The sequence below is a fragment of the Rhinopithecus bieti genome, unplaced genomic scaffold, assembly GCF_001698545.2.
Source record: "Rhinopithecus bieti isolate Rb0 unplaced genomic scaffold, ASM169854v2 scaffold_6908, whole genome shotgun sequence".
Taxonomy (NCBI): Eukaryota; Metazoa; Chordata; class Mammalia; order Primates; family Cercopithecidae; genus Rhinopithecus; species Rhinopithecus bieti.
In genome coordinates this window covers 665,901-687,714 of record NW_016805193.1, presented here as the reverse complement: position 1 = coordinate 687,714, position 21,814 = coordinate 665,901, and the positions used below count along the sequence as shown (strand labels likewise).

The window sequence follows — 21,814 nt, the reverse complement described above, 5'->3', positions numbered from 1 at the left end:
TCCATGGTGCCACCAAGAGGGCACCATTAGCCAGCTCTGCTCAGTACATTCCTTCCACTCACATTGGAACAGGTTTCCTTGGGCTACTGCTCTCTGTTGAATCCATAAGCTTCAGTTCTTCCCTACTGGAGTTGATGAAGGATTCTGATTTCCCCTGAAAAACACTAAGGGCTCTCCCTAGAGACATCATTTGCACTGAAGGCTTAAGAGCTCACATTACATTCACATACTAATTTCCAGGGTCTGGGCTCTTGCCAAAATGCTAAGGTTATTTAATCTGTAGTTCCCACTCTGAATTTATGAAGAAGTATGTTAAGTAATCCATGGGATGGCCTCAGTGGGGCCAGGAAAGGTTGTGGGGACTCAGGAAGGTGGCTCGCCAATGAGGACAAGTAGACTACAAACCGCCTATCTTCGTTTCATCCTCACAATTGTTCTAAGAAGTGACACTAGAAGTATCTGGGTAAACTAGCAAAGATAAGTGAAGATGAAAAGCCCACTGTTGGTGGGGATGTGGGGATACAGGGCTAATGTCATCGGCGACACTCCAGAAACAACTCATCCACAAAGGAGAACCACAGCAACAGCTCAGAGGCTGCAATTACACTAGAATTCCACTTTTGAGAAATAATCTAAATTGGGGGGAGGAGGTGGGTACAGCTTTTACAAAAACACTCACAGGGTTCAAAAATCATAAACAAATATATTACGATGAGTTTTAAAGCCTGAGCTTCAAGGTCTAATTCCTCAAAGAATACTCCAGAGCAATTTCACTGATTTTAAATAACTTGGGTGTGCACCACGTCAATACATGAAGAGGTATATGGAATGGCATTCACCTCACATACAGCTACAACGACCATCTCAAGCACAGCCATGTCCAAGAGCCCACGCAGCAGAGCAGCCACCCACGGCAGCGTGGAGGACAGCCTGTCAGCTCCCCCGACTGCAGGAAGAAAGGAGGACGGTGCGCATGCCAACTGCCTAGCTTTGGGGACTGAAAGAGCTATCGGAAAAAAGAGCTGGTGCCGTTGCCACGGCTGATTTTACATCTTTGTAACCAAGAAAGGAGCTTGCCTGAGTCAAGAAGTCTCATTTAACATTCTGAAGTGTGGGAGGGAGGGAGGGAGGCAAGAACTGTCATACGGTTTTAGCAGCCACCCCTGCCTGCCCTGGCTGGCTAATGTGGGATCCACGGCACAGGGAGGAGCAGGTTATGTGGAAGGCAGCTGGAAAGTGAAGGCCATGTCTACACTGGCCTGCCCGGAGGTCAGAAGGTCAGAATCTCTAACCAAGGAGCTGGGGGCGGTGGCAGCAGTGCAGCTCCGGATGCCATCCCTTTGCATCCTTCTCATCTCATGCGGCTTCACAGTGCTGTGATGGGAGACCTCCACTGGTGTCTGGGGCTGCCGTAACAGGGAACAACAGACCAGGCAACTTAAAGCAATACAAATTTATTATCTCCCAGTCCCATGGGCCAGAACTGTGAAATCAAGGTGTCAGTAGGGCCATGCTCCTGCAGACTCTAGGGGAGGATCTTTCCTGCCATTTCCAGCTTCTGGTGGCTCCAGGTGTTCCTGGGCTTGGTGGTTATATCATTCGTCTCTGCCCCATCTTCACGTGGCCTTCTCTGTGTCTATCTCTGTCTTCTCCTGTTTCTTATACAGACAGGTATCACTGGATAATCCAGGATGATTCCATCTTGAGAGATCCTTAACTTAATCGTATCTACAAAGACCCTTTTCCCAAATAAGCAAGCCCACATTCACAGGATATCTCCAAACCTTTAGAGCAAAGCCCTCAACTCTCTTTAGCCATCCCCAGTGCCTGAACAGGGTTGGGTACTTAATGATAAGAAACAAACAAACATTGGAGATCAACCAGACTACAGTGCTGAACCTTGTTTGAAGGGTGAGAAATGGAAGTCCAGCAAGGCTAAAGAGATGACCTAAAACCAGGCAGCTGCTTGACAGGGGGCTGCAACCCAAAGCCAGCCCCTCTGATTCATTTGCAGTCCCTCTGCATCCACACGCTCAAAGCAGTGTGCCAAGCTCCACACAGCAGACACGATGCAGCAAGCAGGAGGCAAACAGGATCTTTGTGAATCAAAGCAATCGGCTCATTAATTCACAATATTATCTCATATATGTAATCAGAGGAAACGATGTGGGCCTAAAAGGTCACACATAAATAAATTATTAAATAAAGAAGACAACGAACTGCTTAGCTCCTGCAAACAGCAAAGTTTCTGTGATACGCTCTGCATTTACTGCACTAGAGGCTACGTGGTCCAGAAAGAGGTGGAGGCAGGCAGAGCCCTGCATGGGAGCACTATGGGAAGAGTTTAAATGCTCTCCATAACTTCTCTTTATTCAGGTGCTTGATTTCTCACAGGTGAAGGTGCATTAGGAACGCAATGACATCTACTGATAATAAAGGCACTTTAAGGAACCATGGGAAAGAACTCATGCAGTGTTTCAACTGTAGAGGAATTTTCAGCAGAGAATATTTAGGAGCCGTGTTCACGGGCAGTGACAAGTGCCCCTCAGTCTGCAATGGTTCTGCTGAATTTCTATAAACTCTTTGAGTATCAGGTGTTTGATGAAAGCTAACTACAAAAACTAAAGGCAGCCAGGGCACAAATAAAGGCTGGACTCATGAAGAACACACAGGTGGAGACAGGCCTGCCAGGGTTGTGCTATGGCCCCAAGGGCCCTGGCATGAAAGTTAAACATCCAGCTATCCTCTTAAGGCACAGCTCCCCCAACATCCTGCCTGGTGGCTGCATCTCACACATTTACCTAACACAGGGAAGACTCTGAAACCCACACTGGGGACCCACATTCCTCCCTCCTCATGTTCTGCTCCACGGAGCCTTTCAGCTGAAAGGGAGCAATGCTTCCCAGCCCCGACAGGTCTGAGCCTTCTTCAGAGACTCCCGTTTCTCATAGCACTGGAAAAAGCCTTCTGGGACAAGGCAGGCATGGGTTTGAGGTCTAGCTCTACCCACTTTGCAAGCTACTTACCTTCTCATAGCCTCAGTGTCCCAATTTGTAAAATAAGTTTGCAGAGCATTAAACAGCATTGTAAGGCACCTCACCTCACAAAGAGCCTGGCCCAAAGACTGTGTTCATTGAATGGCAGCCATTATTAAAAGAAGTTAATGTTTTGGCCACTAGCCACATCCCTATTCCACTTGTACTATACATACAACTGTACAAAACACACACAAAAAAGAAACATGGCTTTGAAATATCCATGAAGAAGTTAGAGTCACTTCTGTCAACAAAACCCTTAAGAGTTGAGCTATGTATTAACAATCACATATTTATACAAATAGTGTACAGTAAAAGGAATCATTGGTACCCTGACTGTAATCCCAACAGATTCCAAATACGGTGGCTATGGGCTCAGAGACCAGTGACTAAGGCTTTGGGCTTCTGCATGAAGTATCTACAAAGTGCAACCGGACCACATGGGGAAGGCTCACAAGAGCTCCCCGCTCAGAGGGAACCAACATCAGAGCATCATGACCTGCTCCATGCTCTGCACTGAGTTCACCCACCAGAAGGCAGGAGAGTCAAGGCAGTGTTTTAAGGCAGGGCTGTCATGACCTCTCAGTCCATGGAGAAGGCAACCCCAGGATCATGGGCTCACTAGTGCAATCCAGGCAGCCAGGGCTGCACCTTCAGAGGTCTAGCTAGCTGGCCCCAGTACTGCTAGTGCATCATTCATGCTCTCATACCTCCACAACCACGTGGAGCTCAAGTGAGGAAGAGGCCATAACAGCATCTGCAAAGTCAAGTATGACATAAAGGAAAGGAACTGGTAGTAGTCACAGGAGCCCATAGCTTGGGAAAAGGCTCCAGGCTGTGCAATTAATGCATAGGTTTTATATGTCAGGGGTCAGGGGATGAGGAACTGAACTGCTGGGTGATGGGGTGATCATCACAGTATTTGTAGGCAGGAGAAGAACACTTCTCTGGTCTTTTGGCTACTGAACGCCACAGGCAGGGGAGCACACAGGGTGAGATTTAGAACAAGAACCACTGTCATCTGCCGCTGGCCATCAGCAGAGGTAGGCCCTGGGTGGCCAGGAGAGTCAGAACTGGGATGGGTCAGTCCTAGCCCCACTGCTGGAAACCCTATACACCACACACAGGGCCTCGTGTAGGGCCTAAATAGGAGGCCCTGTTTAGGATGAAACGCTCACTAGGAGAGGGAGCAGTTGAGGCCACGGCAGCACCAAGGAGCATGCTGTCTGTGCCCAGGTTGGCCCCACCTCTGTGTAACCAGAGTGAGCTCCATCGTCCAGGCTTGATATCAAGACTGGAGTTAAGGTTGGTTCAGGATCCTGCAGCACTGACAGAATACCCTCCTTTCAGTACCTGGCCCGCATGTCCCTCAGAGCATGAGGGCAGCCAGGACAGAATCACTGTGGACCCAAAAGATAGTTTGTCCCTGCTAGTCAGCACTGGCCAGGGAAGCCCAGACAGAAGCCTACCAAGCATGTCTTATAGAAACCAAAACAGATATCTTTATTGCATATTTTGCACATATGAATATATCTGTACAAAATTCTAAAGACTTTCGTCCAGACTTAATATTTTTTGTACCTTTATCCCTTTTACCATGCCCTGTAAGCACCCCAGTAGGAGGAAAGAGGAAACAAGTTAATTCAGAACATGTTGTGCCTCAATTTATCTGTAGGTGACCTCCACTTGGGCACCAGTACAGAGCCACCACTGACAGGGTTCAAAGCTTTCACAGGGGAGAAGGAGGTGAGACACCAACAGATCTGGTTCAGGCATGCAGCCCAGTTTGTGAGTGAGTCTGCTAACTGGTAACATGTGAGCTGTTCATTTGGATTCACACGTTAATCTTACTGTCCTGAACTCTTAGCTAATGCCTAACCAGCAGCTGGGTAAGGAGAGCCAGTTGGTCAATGAGCTTGATTCTCTGAATTTATTAACTCTGCACCCTCCAGAGTAGCATCTGTAAAAATTCAATCTACCTTTTCATTTTCAACTTACTTGTTTTTGCCTTAGATGTAAGAACAGTGGAGCTCTTCAGAATGACCAAGACCTCAAAGGGCCAAAGCTCAAGTGGCCACAGAAGCAATCTCTTAGCAGTCGGGAAAATGCTCAGGAAAACCCATCTGCCCCAGCAGCTGAAATTAACAGCCTCACTGCTTAAGTGTAAACAGGTTTGTTGGTCAAAAGGGGCATCACTGCAGGTTTGAAGTCTACCTGGGAGCCCTGCACACAGGTGCCCAAACTTACCAAAACACACTTCCCGGGCTCGAGACTCCAGAGAGAACTCTCAGTGTTGATCTTGTGGGTAAGCTTCCCTTCCATGAGGACACGCTCCCCATTTTCCTCCAGCATGGCCACACGAATGGAGCTGCTGCTAAGGGCCACTGAGACCTACGAACACAGCAGAAGAAAATCATCTCTTTTATCAGGGTGACCACTGGTGTGCTGTACAGTGGGAGGGGTGATGGTTTCCAAGGTACCTGACTGCACACTACAGCGCTGTCATCAGGCTCAACAGGCATCTCAGTGAAGAAAACCGTATCAGCTTAATTTATACCTAGAGCAACCTGCAGATGTCAGCTCATGTAGGTAAATCCACCAAAAAATCTTTCTCAGCATAATTGGTAACATCAAGTGCTGTGGCGGAAGCTGCTGTGACCCAATCTTCTTCTCCCTTCTCCGGTTAAGGGAGACCAATTGTCACCACAAAAAAGTAAGCAGAGGAGACAAGTGGTGAGTATTTTTCCCTTGCCTCCCCTTGTGGCTACCTGGGAGATGCAGGAGCCCAGCCCTGGACCACAGCAACCAAGAGAGCTGATGGGGCTGCACATCCTGAATTGCTCACCCCAGTACTGTTGTACAAGAGACAAGCACCGCCTCTTCCTTCTGTGAGCTACTGTACTGCCTGGTGACTACAGCCTGGTCTTCATCCAAGAGTATGAGACCAATTCCTTTGGTTTTGGAAGGAAACTATGCTCACCATTATACCATCAACATCCGCACATGGTTTTGCGTTTTGTCTCGGTTCTTTATAAAACCAAGCCTCTAAAAGCCTCAGCTCACCCTCCTCCCTCTGAGCCTGTCCTAGGCTGACAATGGCCCCAAGGCCCTCCCCATTGCCCTAGGAACACCTATCCCTACCCCACCACTTGTCTGTCTCCAGAACTGGACTGGCAGCTGCTAGGAGTAGGATTCCTTTTACTTCATATCATGTATTCCAGCCAGCAGTCTCCAAAGCAGGGTATGCGTACCCCAGGGGGTTCACAGGGGTAGACAGTAATTAGAAGAGGAAATAAAACATTTACATTTTGTATCTGTATAAGGCATGCATTAAGAAGACACTGGGATCAAGTACTTAAAACTTTTTTCTAATAGGTATGTGGAATAAAAACAATTTGGAAGCTACTCTCCATGTCATCTGGTAGGTGACTCATTAAATGCTTATAAAATGATTGGAAAAAAGACAACCCAAACTGATAGGTTTTCCAAACTGGAGTTTAGTATTTGCCAATGAAATACAATACCATAACCTAACTGTATTTTAAAATTCGTAAATAAAAAAGGGAAATGGAAGAAATGATGTGCAGGAGTCACTGCTGTCAGACAGTTTTTCTTCTTTTTCTTTAAGAGACACGGCCTCACTGCATTGCCCAGGCTGGAGTGCAGTCGCGTGATCCCAGCTCACTGCTGCATCAAACTCCTGGGCTGAAGCAATCCCTCCACCTCAGCCTCCCAAGTAGGTGGGACTACAGGCAAGTGCCACTATGCCTGGCTAATTTTATTTTTATTTTTTGTAGAGACAGGGGTCTTGCTGTTGCCCAGGCTGGTTTCGAACTCCTGGCCCCAAGCGATCCTACTGCCTCAGCCTCCCAAAGTGCTGGGATGACACATATGAGCCACCACATCCAGCCCATCAGATAGTTTCTAAATGAAAGATAGTTCCTGAGCCATGCAGTGAGGGGAGAAGGTGGCAGAAGGCTGCCCACTGCGGGACACAGTGAAGATATTCTGTTAGCCATGGGCAGCTCTGCCAGGTTCACATGCAGACTCCAAGGAAGCATCCTCTCATGAGACCGCAATTCCACTTGCATGACCTTTCATAGGGGAATTTACCATGGAAAAGGGTATTTACTTGGCTAGTCCTATTGAACAATAGGCAACTGAGCTTCATTCCTGACCTTCTAATACCATGAGGAACGTGAGCAAATGGAACAATAGATCCACTCACTCTTGAAACGAACCAGACACATGTTGGGCCAAATCATGTCTAACCATAAACTTGTGTGCAATGGAAACATGACACAGAGGGCCATGACACAAGGCTCCTCAGTCCTGCCTTCACAAGAACAAGCTCACTTAACAAATGTAATTCTCCCACCCAGCTCTATATAACATAATTTCCAAATTTGGGGAAGCTTCTCACACTGCCTACCCAGGGGAATGAACCAAATCATCAAGAGAGAAAACCAGACAAGAAATGCTTACAGAGGTCCCAGGTGAAGATGTCACACTGGGTACAGACAGTCAACTTTCTGACCTCTTGTGACCTGCAGACATAAAAGGCATGAAGAGAAAAAACCCAGATAGTGAAAATGGGGGAAGAGGGAGGCCAGGAACAGATGAGATGTCAACAAATCTGCGGAAGACAAAAGGAGGAGGGACACAGGAGACAAATTCTATGGGGTACGAGACATCTAGAAGCCACAGCTACATGGGCTCTAGCTGGGAGTCAGCAGGTATGCAGGGCAGGAGCAAGGCCAGGGGCACATGTGGGAACTGCTGTGGCCCTGGACGCCCCATTAAAAGGGACAGGAATCCCTCTGTTTGCTACAGAAGAATGGAGGACTTTGCTCCAAAGATACTAACCAGCAGTCTGAGGACCTAGTGTGGATGCCTGTGTGTCAAGTGAAGTCCTACTCACTCAAGCATTAGAATGGCCAAGACCCCATGTCCTATAAAGCAAAGCTGACTGGTAAATCCACTCAGCTGTCAGTGGTGGTGGGAAGAGCAGACTTCAGACACACAGTAGACAAACCCATCAACACAGTCCCACACTCAAAAGAATGGGAGAAAAATATTTTGTATTAAAAAAAAAAAGGGCCAGGCATGGTGGCTCACACTTGTAATCCCAGCACTTTAGGAGGCCGAGGTGGGCAGATCACCTAAGGTTGGGAGTTTGAGACCAGCCTCGCCAAATTGGAGAAACCCATCTCTACTAAAAACACAAAATTAGCCAGGCACCAGTGGTGTTGCATGCCTGTAATGCCAGCTACTATGGAGACTGAGGCAGGAGAATAGCTTGAACTCAGGAGGTAGAGGTTGCAGTAAGCCGAGATCGCGCCATTGCACTCCAGCCTGGGCAATAGGAGTGAAATTCTGTCAAAAAAAAAAAAAAAAATTACTAGAGAACTGAGGACTGCATCTTATGAGAAAAAACAGCCAGATGAAAACAAGTAAAAAAAAAAAAATACAGAGCTAATTAGGAAACAAGATATCAAAAAATTTTCTATTTTATGTCTTCACTGAGATCTGAGAAGATACTGTATCTATATAACCAGAATAAAATATGAAAATCAAACAATTAGGCCAGAAAGAAAGAACATAAGAATTTAAAATATAGTAGCTAAAATTAAACTTCAATAAAGAGGCTGGAAAATAAAGTCAAAGAAATCAAGGTAGAAACAGAGATCAATTCAGGCAATCAATTTGGCATTCCAGAAACTATGACAGTAATAAGATAATTTTCCAGAGCCAAAGAAAAATATGCCTCCAGATTGAAAAGTCCCAGCAAGAGCTAAGCAGAATGAATGAAAGACTCATGGAATTTTATGACACTGAGTGTTTTTAAAAAGGTCCTAAAAGTTCCAAGGAAAGAGAAAAAGCTTACTCACAAAGAGATGGAATAGACTTCCAGAATCAACACTGGGTACAAGAAGATATCCCTTTCAATCTTAACAAGGGGAAATTATTTTTCAGCTAGAATTCTACATACACCCAAATTGAGAAATAAGTGAAAAGTTAAAATAAATGCATTTGAAGATATACAATTGTACATAAAATATCACTTTGAGAAAAACAAAATGAAGATGAAAACTGAAAAAGAGGAATATCCAACTCAAGTCCAAAACACAGTGTATTTAATCTAGATATGCAGGAAGAAAATACCAGGAGTGTAGCTATACAGCAAAGCAGGAAATAACCAGTCTAGAGCAGAGTTCAGGAAGAAAGAGATTTCTAGACAATACACAGTATTAATGAATCTGGCTAATTCTGAGGTTACGATGAAAGTATACTATTTTTGATAACAAGATAAAAAAGAAGGGCAGCAAGAACCCCCAGGAAAACAAGAATGATTTAAGAGATTCCTGATCCAAAGGATGCCAGTGAAAATGGTGGTTACTACGGGCCTCCAAAAAGCTCTCCTCCATAAAAGCAATCAAAAAGTTGGCAAAAATTGTCAGTATCTTCTTATGGATTTTGGAAATTAACCAAAGGTTTGCAGGAACCCAGGGAGCATTAATTCAAGGAAAACAACCACATCTCAGTAAGAACAGTGAGCTCTGTGATATTTTAACTTGGCCTAGACCCATCCCCACTCTCCAGGCTCTCAGCAGGCCGCATTCCTGGTACAGCGTAGCAGCCATCGCTGGAGAAAACAGTGCTCTCAGAGCTCTTTCAAAGTTTCATTCTCAAAGAACTGTCATTATTTGACCTGTCTGATGGTTCCCTGTCAGACCTCATTTGCAAGACTGACTGTTTCTGGCTAAACTCAGAAAAGCCTTCCACCCCACCCAGGAATGTTTGTTGAAAATACAGGCAAGTGTTTTAACTTGGCAGCCTCCTGAGGTGGCACATAACAACTGAGGCAAACCAAAGGCAAGGGTGGGAAATAAAATGTCCATGGGGACTTTGAAAAGCTTTGACATTTTCCCAGGAATCTAGAAGGACACATGAATGTACAGAGCTTCAGTGCATGCTCAGGGAAAACCTAGGAAGGCCTTAAGCTCTCACCTCTGGCTGACTTTGACTCAACATCAGCAGGAAATAAAGGCTAAGGCAGTTTTTAACTGCTGGGCCAAACGATGAAGGTATGCTCCAATAGGTAGATGAAGTCCCTCGACAAAAACACGTGTTTACTGATCCTAGGGGTTTAAGGAAATCGCCATCCAATAATTACTTGGCCACCAAGTTCACCAAGTAGAGATTTCACTGGTGAGACACAATAAAGAATATAAACTTTACAGAATTAGTTCAGAAAAGTCATTAAATAAGAACAACTCACGTACCAATAGCAACCATGGGGAAGAAAGGAGCATCTGATTTCCTGAGTCACCCCATTGTGTTATTTAAAATCCATTTTCAATAACAGCAAAAAAAAAAAAAAAAAAAAAATTATGAGACTTACGAAGAAACAACAAAGTATGGCCCATACACGGGAAAAAGAAAGCAATCAATAAAATCTGTCCCTGAGGAAGCCCGCACATGATCTTAGCAGAAAGCAGTCTCTAACTCAACTATTTTAAATATGCTCAAAGAGCTAAGAAAATTATGCAAAAATTACTAAAAGAAAGTATGGAATAAAGTCTCGTAAGTAGAGAGTATCAATAAATATCAATATCACCATTGATACTGATAGCGAGATAGAAATTATTATTACTATTTTTTAAAGAATCAAATACAAATTCCGGAGTTCAAAAGTAAAACAGGAAAAAGATAAGAGTTCATGAACCACTTTTTAGGCTTTAGAAGAAAGAACAAGCAAACTTGAAGACAGGTCAATTGAGATTACCCAAACTGAGAAACGGGGAAAAAACCGTGAAGAAAAATAAACAGAGCCACAGAACCTGAGGGACACTCTTAAGCATACCAACATACAGAAGAGAAAAGAAGAAAGAATATTTGAAAGAATGATGGCTAAAAACTTTCCAAATTTGGCATGAAAAAAAAATTACACCCAAGAAGTTCAATGAATTCCAAGTAAAATAAACTAAAAGGAAGCCAGCCTCACCTAGATGTCATAATCAAACTGTCAAAAAAGCCAAGTCAATAATGAAGGAACAGAACAAAAACAAGGAATAAAATCTTCAGAACTTACTATAAAGCTACAGTAATCAAAACAGTGTGGTAGTGGCATAAGGACAGTCATCTACACAGATCAATGGAACAGAATTAAAAGTCTAGTAAACAGCCGGGTACGGTGGCTCACATCTGTAATCCTAGCACTTTGGGAGGCCGAGTCAGGCAGATCATGAGGTCAGGAGATTGAGACCATCCTGGCTAACGTGGTGAAACCCTGTCTTTACTAAAAATACAAAAAAATTATCCACATGTGGTGGCGGGCACCAGTAGTCCCAGCTACTCAGGAGGCTAAGGCAGGAGAATGGTGTGAACCTGGGAGGCGGAGCTTGCAGTGAGCAGAGATCAGGCCACTGCACTCCAGCCTGGGTGACAGAGCAAGACTTTGTTACAAAAAACAAAACAAAACAAAACAAAAAGTCCAGTAACACCTCAGGCATGGTGGCTCACACCTGTAATCCCAGCACTCTGGGAGGCTGAGGCAGGCGGATCACGAAGTCAAGAGATCGATATCATCCTGGCCAACATGGGGAAACCCTATTTCTACTAAAAATACAAAAGTTAGCTAGGCGTGGTGGTGCATGCCTGTAGTCCCAGCTACTTGGGAGGGTGAGGCAGGAGAATCGCTGGAACCCGGGAGGCAGAGGTTGCAGTGAGCCAAGATTACGTCACTGCACTCCAGCCTGGCAACAGAGTGAGACTCCATCTCAAAATAAAGTCTAGTAACAAACTCATACACTTACGATCAACTGATTTTAGACAAGAGTACCAAGACAATTCAATGGAAAAAGAACAGTATTTTCAAGTAATTGTACCATGAGAACTGAGTAACCACACGCAAAAGAATGAAACTGTTTTACTAATTCAAAATGAAGTTGGACAACTATTTCATAGCATATAATAAAATTTTAAACTAAAATGGATCAAAACCTAAATGCAAGAGCTAAAATTTGTAGTCTTTGGTTAGACAATGGTGTTTTAGATATAACACCACAAGCAGCCAAAGCAAAAAAAAAAAAAAAAAAAAAAATTGACTTCATCAAAATTTAAAACTTTTGTGCTTCAAAGAGTAGTATCAAGAAAGTGAAGACAACCCGTAAAATGGGAGAAAATATCTGCAAATAATGTATCTGACAAGGAGGTAGTATCTAGAATATGTAAAGAAGTCTCACAACTCAACAATAAAAAGACAAACACCCCAATTAAAACATGCATATGGACTTGAATAGGCATTTCTCCAAAGAAGATATACAAGTGGAAAATAAGGACGTAAAAAGATGCTCAATGTTATTAGTCATGAGGGAAATGCCAATCAAAACAATGAAATCCTACTTCATACCCAGTAGGATAGCTACAATTAAAAAACAAAACCAAAACAGACAATAACAAGGGTTGATGAGGATATGGAGAAATATGAACCCTCATACATTTCTGGTGGATCTGTAAAATATAAAATGGTGCAATTACTTTGTAAAACTGTTTGACAGTTCCTCAAAAAGTTAATTACAGAGGTACCACATGACCCAGCAATTCCACCCGTAGGTATATACACTAGTGGTGAAGACAGAAAACATATGTCCAGAGAACTGGAAGCATATGTCCATGTATGGGTGGTAAAGATTGGGGGTACAAGTAGATGCACAGTGGGGAAATAGAGACGCCTCTTTCTCTCTAGCCTCATTCCACAGGACAAGTCCTCAGATGCCAGCAAAGGACAAGCAAGGTAGTCTGAAGGAAGAAAAGAGATTGAGACCACCTTAGAAACAATCTTGTGGCACACTCATGTTCAGGCAGATGCCATGTAACAGGCCAGAAGTCATCACCCTTAAATTCTGATGAGAACCCTACCACTGAGGCCCCTCTAAGACTAGGAAGATATCCAGGAAGCTGAGCAATGTGTCCCTTACCAAACAATAAATAAGATGAAGATACACATGCAAGTGCACTGTGTGTAGATATACCCAAAAAACACATCCACGTGTACTGAGCATAATTAAAGTTATATTCGACGCAAAAACCAGTTTAAAACCCAGAGTACTCACAACCAACATGGCACAAAATCCTTATTCACATACAACTTGTAACAGATGGTGTATACAATCTAGATCATTTTATTACAATTTTTAAAAATCAAGTGTCCATTTTCAGCTTCAGTTGTATCTAATTTTGTTCAATTTCAAGTTCTATCTGTATTTTTTAAATATTTGCATTTTAGAATGCCTGTATCTAATCAAATACAATAGGAAGATCAACTGTAAGTGATAAAATTCATACTATGTTAAGCTGTTGGTTATGAATAAATGAGATGGTGCCCAAATTGCCACTTAGAAGTCTTCTATGAAGAAAACAAATCACTTCATTTCTACAACAATTAAATTAGAAACCATCGGCAGAATTTAGACAAAACGACTCTAATGGGGTAAAAAGATCAAAGTGGATTATAAGGCAGCAAAAGTTCAAATAACTGACCAAAGAAACTCTACCAAATGCAATCTACTCCTATTTAATCTTGATTCAAATTTCAGAAGCCATGAAAAAACAAAGAACCAATTAACTCGAATACATAAAAATTAGTAAGGTGAGGCAGGGCATGGTGGCTCATGCCTGTAATTCCAGCACTTTGGGAGACTGAGGCAGGGGGATCACTTGAGCCTAGAAGTTTAAGACAAGCCTGAGAAACACAGGGAGACTTCATTTCTACAAAAAAAATTTAATTAATTGGATGTGGCAGTTCATGCCTGTGGTCTCAGCTTCCTGGGAGGCTGAGATGGGAGGATCAATATAAATCAACTCAAAAGGTTAATAACAAAATGGGACAACAGATCAGCAATACATATCACATACAAAGGACTGATCTCTCTAATATATACAGAACTCCTAGAAATCAATAAGAAAAAGTACAGCAACCTAATAGAAAATGGGCAAAAGATATAACTAGTTCAAAGGACAGTCACATGTAGAAAGATGCTCCACCTCACTCTAAGAGAAATACAAATTCATACTGCACATAGATACTATTTTTCATCTACTCAACTTACGAAACCCCAAAGTTTGATAACATACTATTGTCAGCAAATTTGTGAAAAACCAAGGGCTCTTATACATTGTTGATGGATATGTAAGTTAGTATAACCCCATATGGAAGATAATTTAGCAACACTTATAGAAATTAGAAATACAGGCTGGGTGCAGTGGCTTAGGCCTGTAATCCCAGCACTCTGGGAGACCAAGGTAGATGGACTGCATGTGCCCAGGAGTCAAGACCAGCTTGAGCAACGTGAGAAAACCCCATCTCTACAAAATACAAAAAATCATCTGGGCATGGTGGTGCACGCTTGTAGCTACAGCTGCTCAGGAGGCTGAGATGGGAAGATTGCTTAAGCCTAGGGAGGACAAGGCTGCAGCGGGCCATGATGGGTGACAGAACAAAACCCTGTCTCAAAAAAAAAAAGAAATTAGAAATACATATACCTTTCAATCTAGCAACTACACTTCATGGAATTTTTTCTATATGAAAATGCATAAATGCAAAATCAAGTTTATTAAAGGACATTGTTTTACTGTTTACAACAGGAAAGATTGGAAACAACCTAAATGTCCATTAACAAGAGGTTGGTTTAATAATCAGCCTATAGTTTGAAGGGTGCAAAAGCAAAGAACAGGAGTCCCAGGTATGAGGGATGGTGGGTTTGGGGCACTTGAGCCAGATGACCAGGGAAAGCAAGGTCTACCTAGAATTTACTGGGCATCCCTCAGGCACTTGGGGACATGGAGGTACAAAGAGATGGGAGTCTCCTTGGTGGGGCCAAAATGACACTGGGCAAGGGCATTAAGATCATCTTAAAAAGTGGAATGTACCATCTTTGCTAAAGGTGGGGACAGAGCAATACATGTTCATACTTGATTATACATACATAAAAATATCTGTTGAAATATCCCCAAAACCAGTTACGTGATGACTTAGGTTAGGGCTAGCTGGGGAGGGGTCAGGACAAGACAGAAAAGACACAGAGGCAGGAAAGGGATTTTTGTTGTTGTTATACATGTTTGTGCTTTTGAACATATAAATGTGTTACGCACTCAAAATTATGTAAATGCAAAATGATGCAGTCTATTAGTCTTTTCTGCTATGGAAGTTTCCTATAATAAAACGTCTTTCTGCATTTTTTCCTAAGCAACTTCTAAGAACACGTTATGGAGCTTGTAACACAAATTCTAGCACTTACATCAAGCTCACAGGCAAGGCCTCACTACGAATCTAAGCCTGGGGATGAGTTAGAGCCATACATGACACACCTAGTGGCTAAGGTGGTGTTCCAAAAGGTACCCAGGGTGAGGACAAAAATGGCAGGTCACGACAGTGATTGCACCAGCCTGCAGGAACACTCACAATCTATGAGAGGAAGAAGACTCAAGGGAAACAGATTCACTTGTCACTCAATAACATCCAATCATGACTTCATTTGCAATAAGTCCATAAAACAGGGTGGGGGTGAGAGGACCTCAGTTCTGGTCTATGATCTACCATCATCCCACCATGAGAGTTTTCTCATCTGCAAAATGAGAGGTTAAACTAAAAATCTCTGGAATTTAATTTTCAAAAGTATTGCAATTCTGTGTGATTCAATGAAATGCCAGGTTTATAACCACTCAGGTCTGACATGAACAATCACAAAAACATCTGTCATTAAACTCAAAGTTCCTTGTCTCTATTCTGTGGGTATACCAGCGAGAGAGAGAGAGAGGGAATCAGCTGCTTTTCCTAAACAGAGCAGAGTAGATTGAGCAAAGAACATGTGATGGAAAAGACCTAACCACATTTTACTAATGTACGAAATTAAAAGCTTCATTTTGAGAAGTTATCCTTCAGATTCACTAGCAAGATGATTTTTTTAAATATTACAAGGTAAAATAGGAACACTCTATTTTTCTTCTAAAAAACATAAAGCATTATGCACACACTCTCATTTGTCTCCCACTACCCTTGAGAGGCAGGTGTGAACTCATCATATCCATTTCTACAGAAAAGGGATCAATGAGAAACTCCAGGAGAGGCAAAGCTACGATAATGCCTGCATCAAGCTACAGCTGGAGAGTAGAGCTCTGGCTCTCCTGTGAAGCTCTATCCACAGCTCCAACACAAACACTGGGCTGCCTGAGCAAAGCTCCTGAATCACCAACCCAGAACAGATTTTGATTTTATCAGTTGAGTTGTTGCAGCCGGGGTTACCATCGTGACAATGTCCAATAGGTGCCACAGACAAAAACCAAAAATAAACACTGCTGACAGGCAACCGTGACAGGTACACTTAGGGAATAACCAGAGCCAGGCCAGAAAGAAAGTACAGCTCTGAAGAAAAACACTTAGACAAGCAAAATCCAAGAGATACAAAATAAACTTTTTCCAAAGTTTTAAAACTGAGGCATGACTTAAAAAAAAAAATCACTCAGCAATTAAGACACCAAGAATTTTTATTTTTACTTTATTTTATTTTATTTTATTTTTTGAGATAGGGTCTCACTCTGTTATCCAAGGTGGAGTGCAGTGGCACAATCACAGTTCGCAGAAGCCTTGACCTCCTGGGCTCAGGTAATCCTCCCACCTCTACCTCCCAAGTAGCTAAGACTACAGCCGCATGCCACCACACCCAGCTAAATTTTTTTTGTATTGTTTTGTAGAGATGGGGTTTCACCATGCTGCCCAGGCTGGTCTCAAATTCCTGGGCTCAAGTGATATGCCCACCTCAGCCTCCCAAAGTGCTGGGATTACAGGCTTGAGCCACCAGGCCCAGCCAAGAATTTTTAAAAGAGGTCTGCAGTGTTATAAGAATGACATGGGAAAAAAAAAAATACTATTGAAGGAGAAAAAAAAGTTTTTCCAACCACACAGGAGATGAAGCATGCCAAGGCAGGTCACCAGTACAAATAAGGTCAGCAGGTGTCATAAAAGGCCAATGCTATTGTCACATAGATATACCATGTTAACAAATAAATTAGGCAAGCCACTACTAAACAAGCCGCTGAAAAAAAGAAGTACCTTCCTTCTATCCTTCTATCCTGATATTTATAACCAAACTTCACCTTCGACCCTTCTCTGAGGTGAGAGAGAACACTAGCTCCAGAGCAAGCCTTGATTGTTGCCTGGCTCTTATTGGCTGAGACCATGCACACACAGCTCTCAGTGGCCCTCATGGGTGCACAGTGACTGCCTGCATGATAGGAGGACTGGAGGGGACAACTCACTATTTCAAGACACAGAGAAGGAACCACACAAGTGCTGGTTAAATACACAAACCAACCAGTTTTAGGTTCTATACAGCACCTGCCTCCGTCTTGCTCATTTATTTGCTGACTTTTACTGCTGCACCCCACTGGGATATAAGCTCCAAACCAGCAGTCTTGTCTGTCTTGGTGATTCCCACATGCCCAGTTACTGGGACAAAGCACAGCCCACATGTTTAGAAAATGTCTAACGTAGAATGAGCCAAATCCAGGGCTATCCTTGGTGATAGTAGATCCACATCATCTTAGAGGTCATAACAAGTGCATTTGAGAGAGGTGTAAATCTGAACTTGAGATAAGACATAGGGCAGGACCTTCACAACACGGTGCCGACCATAGGGCAGAGTCATGGCATCAACATCCCAGATAGTCAACAAGCACATCTGAGACACCATTTCCAGGGGGGAGTTGTCCCAGGTAGCTATGCAAAGTATGGTGAAAGCTGTTAGCTAACCTGGGTCTCTTAAGTCAAAAAAAGAGAAAATAACCAGTTTTAGCTTGGGCCTAATACAAACCCTTTCAGAGAAAGCCCCAGAGGTTGAAAGAGCAGTTCAGAAGACAGATAAAGAACCAAGAAACTGTAATTTTTTTAGCCAAGTGAATGAAGCATGGCAATCAACGCTTTTCATAATTTATTCAACTACATACATGGCAATACTAACAATAAATGAAATAGACATCAACACCTAACCCACTAAAATCCCAAAATTCTGGATAAACTACTTGGGAAGAGCTGTTAGCTCCTGCTCCTGGCCTATTAAAAACAGACAGGAAGTAGTCATTTGAAGCTAGAATTCCTTGTGGATGATCCCTAGTGATCTGGTCTGACTTTGATCTTAAAATTATACTGAAGTCTATGATTCTAGAGGTCACCAGTTGCTGGTAAGAGACATACTGGGGATGTGGGGTGGGAAGAAGGGAAAACTGAGCACACAGCTACTTCCTGCTGAAGCCAGGCCACCAGCAACTCACTGATCTGTGCCTGTGGTACCTTAAAGGCACAGGGCACTCGCAAAAGTCTCAGTCTTCTTAGGGATGCTATGGACCCCACCCAAACTCCTACACACAGGGCAGGTTTAGGACATGTCTGCCTATTTCAAGTGGCCCCTGGAGAATGAAGGAGAGACTGCAGAGGGAGTGGTCATGGAGTCAGAAGGCACAGGACAGGAGGGCCAGAGGGACTCAGCTCCAGGCCAGCCTGGACTTCACACCTACCCAAGCCAGGCAGGAATGGGACTAAGCCTAGTCACCTTACTGCACCATGTGGGATGCAGGGTGCAAGCAAAGTTGCCCCCACCATACAGAGAGGTTCATTTCCTATAAATGCACATGAGATGTGTTCCAGGAGAGTCTCTCCTTCTAAGGAGCCAGCACCACTTGTTGGTATAGAGTAAGGAGGGTGGCCCAGAGGGAAAAGCATAAGGTTTAGAAGCAGACATACCTGACTCAAACCACAGCTTTGCTACTTCATTCATGCAGCTATTCATTCATTCAAAAACTTATCCAGAGTGCTCACTGTTCCAGACATAACAACAAGGGAGATGACACTGTGGATTTTCCAAGTTAACTTGGATGATTCAGTAACTTCTCTCAGCTTCAATTTCTCATCTATAAAATAGAATGAATGATATGGGGGGATCTGGCAAGATAGTCAAATAGGAACAGCTCCAGTCTGCAGCTCCTAGTGAGACCAACGCAGAAGGTGGGTAATTTCTGCATTTCCAACTGAGGTACCCTGTTCATCTCACTGGGACTAGTTAGGCAGTGAGCACAGCCCACGGAGGGTGAGCCGAAGGAGGGTGGGACATCGCCTCACCTGGGAAGTGCAAGGAGCAGGGGGCCTCCCTTTCCCAGCCAAGGGAAGCCATGAAGGACTGTGCTATCCGGCCCAGATACCAAGCTTTTCCAAGGCTTTTGCAGTCCACAGACCAGGAGATTCCCTCATGTGCCTAAACCACCAGGGCCCTGGGTTTCAAGCACAAAACTGGGAGGCTGTTTGGGCAGACACTGAGCTAGCTGCAGGAGTTTTTTGGTTTTTTGATTTTTGCATACCCCAGTGGCACCTGGAACCCCAGCAAGACAGAACCGTTCACTCCCCTGGAAAGGAGGCTGACACCAGGGAGCCAAGGGATGATGGAGCTTGGTGTCTGCCATTACTGAGGTTTGGGTAGGTGGTTTTCCCTTAACAGTGCTAAAGAGGCCGGGAAGCTCAGACTGGGTGGAACTTAACACAGTGTGGCAAAGTGGCTGTGGCCAGACTGCCTCTATAGATTCCTTCTCACTAGGCAGGGCATCTCTGAAAGAAAGGCAGCAGTTCCAGTCAGGGGCTTATAGATAAAACTCCCATCTCCCTGGGACAGAGCACCTGGGAGAAGGGACGGCTGAGGGTGCAGCTTCAGCAGACTTAAACGTTCCTGCCTGCCAGCTCTGAAGAGAGCAACGGATCCTGACAAGGAGGATTCTCCCAGCACAACGCTCGAGCTCTGCTAAGGGACAGACTGCCTCCTCAAGTGGGTCCCTGACTCCCATACTTCCTGACTGGGAGAGACCTTCCAACAGGGGCTGACAGACACCTCATACAGAAGAGCTCTAGCTGGCACTAGCCCAGTGCCCCTCTGGGATGAAGCTTCCAGAGGAAGGAGCAGGCGGCAATCTTTGCTGTTCTGCAGTCTCCACTGGTGATACCCAGGCAAATAGGGTCTGGAGTGTACCTGAGCCAACTGCAGCGGACCTGCAGAAGAGGGGCCTGTTAGAAGAAAAACTAACAAACAGAAAGCAACAACACCAACATCAAAAAAAAAGGACCCCCCACAAAAAACCCATCCAAAGGTCATCAGCCTCAAAGATCAAAGGTAGATAAATCCATGAAGATGAGGAAAAAACCAGCACAAAAACGCTGAAAATTCCAAAAACCAGAATGCCTCTTCTCCAAATGATCGCAACTCCTCTCCTGCAAGGGCACAAAACTGGACGGAGAATGAGTTTGACAAACTGACAGAAGAAGGCTTCAGAAGGTGGATAATAACAAACTCTTCTGAGCTAAAGGACTACGTTCTAACCCAATGCAAAAAAGCAAAGAACCTTGACAAAAGGTTACAGGAACTGCTAACTAGAATAACCAGTTTAGAGAAGAACATAAATTACCTGATGGAGCTGAAAAACACAGGATGAGAACTTCACGAAGCATACACAAGTATCAATAGCCAAATTGATCAAGCAAAAGAAAGAATATCAGAGATTAAAGATCAACTTACTCAAATAAGGCATGAAGACAAGATTAGGGAAAAAAGACCGAAAAAGAACAAACAAAGCCTCCAAGAAATATGGACTATGTGAAAAGACCAAACCTACGATTGACTGGGGAACCCTAAAAGTGACGGGGAGAATGAAAACAAGTTGGAAAACACACTCATGATATTATCCAGGAGAACTTCCCCAACCTAGCAAGACAGGCCAACATTCAAATTCAGGAAATACAGAAAACACCACTAAGATACTGCTCAAGAAGAGCAACCCCAAGACACATAATCATCAGATTCTCCACGGTTGAAACAAAGGAAAAAATGTTAAGGGCAGCCAGAGAGAAAGGTCAGGTTATCTACAAAGAGAAGCCCATCAGACTAACAGCAGATCTCTCTGCAGAAACTCTACAAGCCAGAAGAGAGTGGAGGCCAATATTCCATATTCTTAAAGAAAATAATTTTAAACCCAGAATTTCATATCCAGCCAAACTAAGCTTCATAAGTGAAGGAGAAATAAAATCTTTAACAGACAAGCAAATGCTGAGGGATTTTGTCACCACCAGACCTGCCTTACAAGAGCTCCTGAACGAAGCACTAAATATGGAAGGAAAAACCGGTACCAGCCACTGCAAAAACATACCAAAATATAAAGACCAATGACACTATGAAGAAACTGCATCAACTAATGTGCAAAATAACCAGCTAGTATCATTATGACAGGCTCAAATTCACACATAACAATATTAACCTGAAATGTAAATAGGCTAAGTGTCCCAATTAAAAGATACAGACTGGCAAATTGGATAGAGTCAAGACCCATCGGTGTGCTCTATTCAGGAGACCCTTCTCACATGCAAAGACATACATAGGCTCAAAATAAAGGGATGGAGGAATATTTACCAAGCAAATGGAAAGCAAAAAAGAGCATGGGTTGCAATCCTTGTTTCTGATAAAACAGACTTTAAACCAACAAAGATAAAAAAAAAAACAAAGAAGAGCATTACATAATGGTAAAGGGATCAATGCAACAAGAAGAACTAACTATCCTAAATATATATGCACCCAATACAGGAGCACCCAGATTCATAAAGCAAGTTCTTAGAGACTTACAAAGAGACTTAGACTCCCACACAATAATAGTGGGAGACTTTAACACCCCACTGTCAATATTAGACAGAT

At 43.5% G+C, this 21,814-nt stretch overlaps 1 protein-coding gene across 2 annotated transcripts in view; it reads right to left on the bottom strand.

Annotated features, from left to right (window-relative positions):
- NUDCD3 (NudC domain containing 3) overlaps positions 1 to 21,814 on the bottom strand; it is a 112,044-nt gene that overhangs the window by 15,387 nt on the left and 74,843 nt on the right. For both annotated transcript variants that reach the window (XM_017871688.1, XM_017871687.1), the window contains exon 4: positions 5,283 to 5,426. In XM_017871688.1, the coding sequence (XP_017727177.1) occupies positions 5,283 to 5,426 (144 nt within the window). The remainder of the gene's footprint in view (positions 1 to 5,282; positions 5,427 to 21,814) is intronic.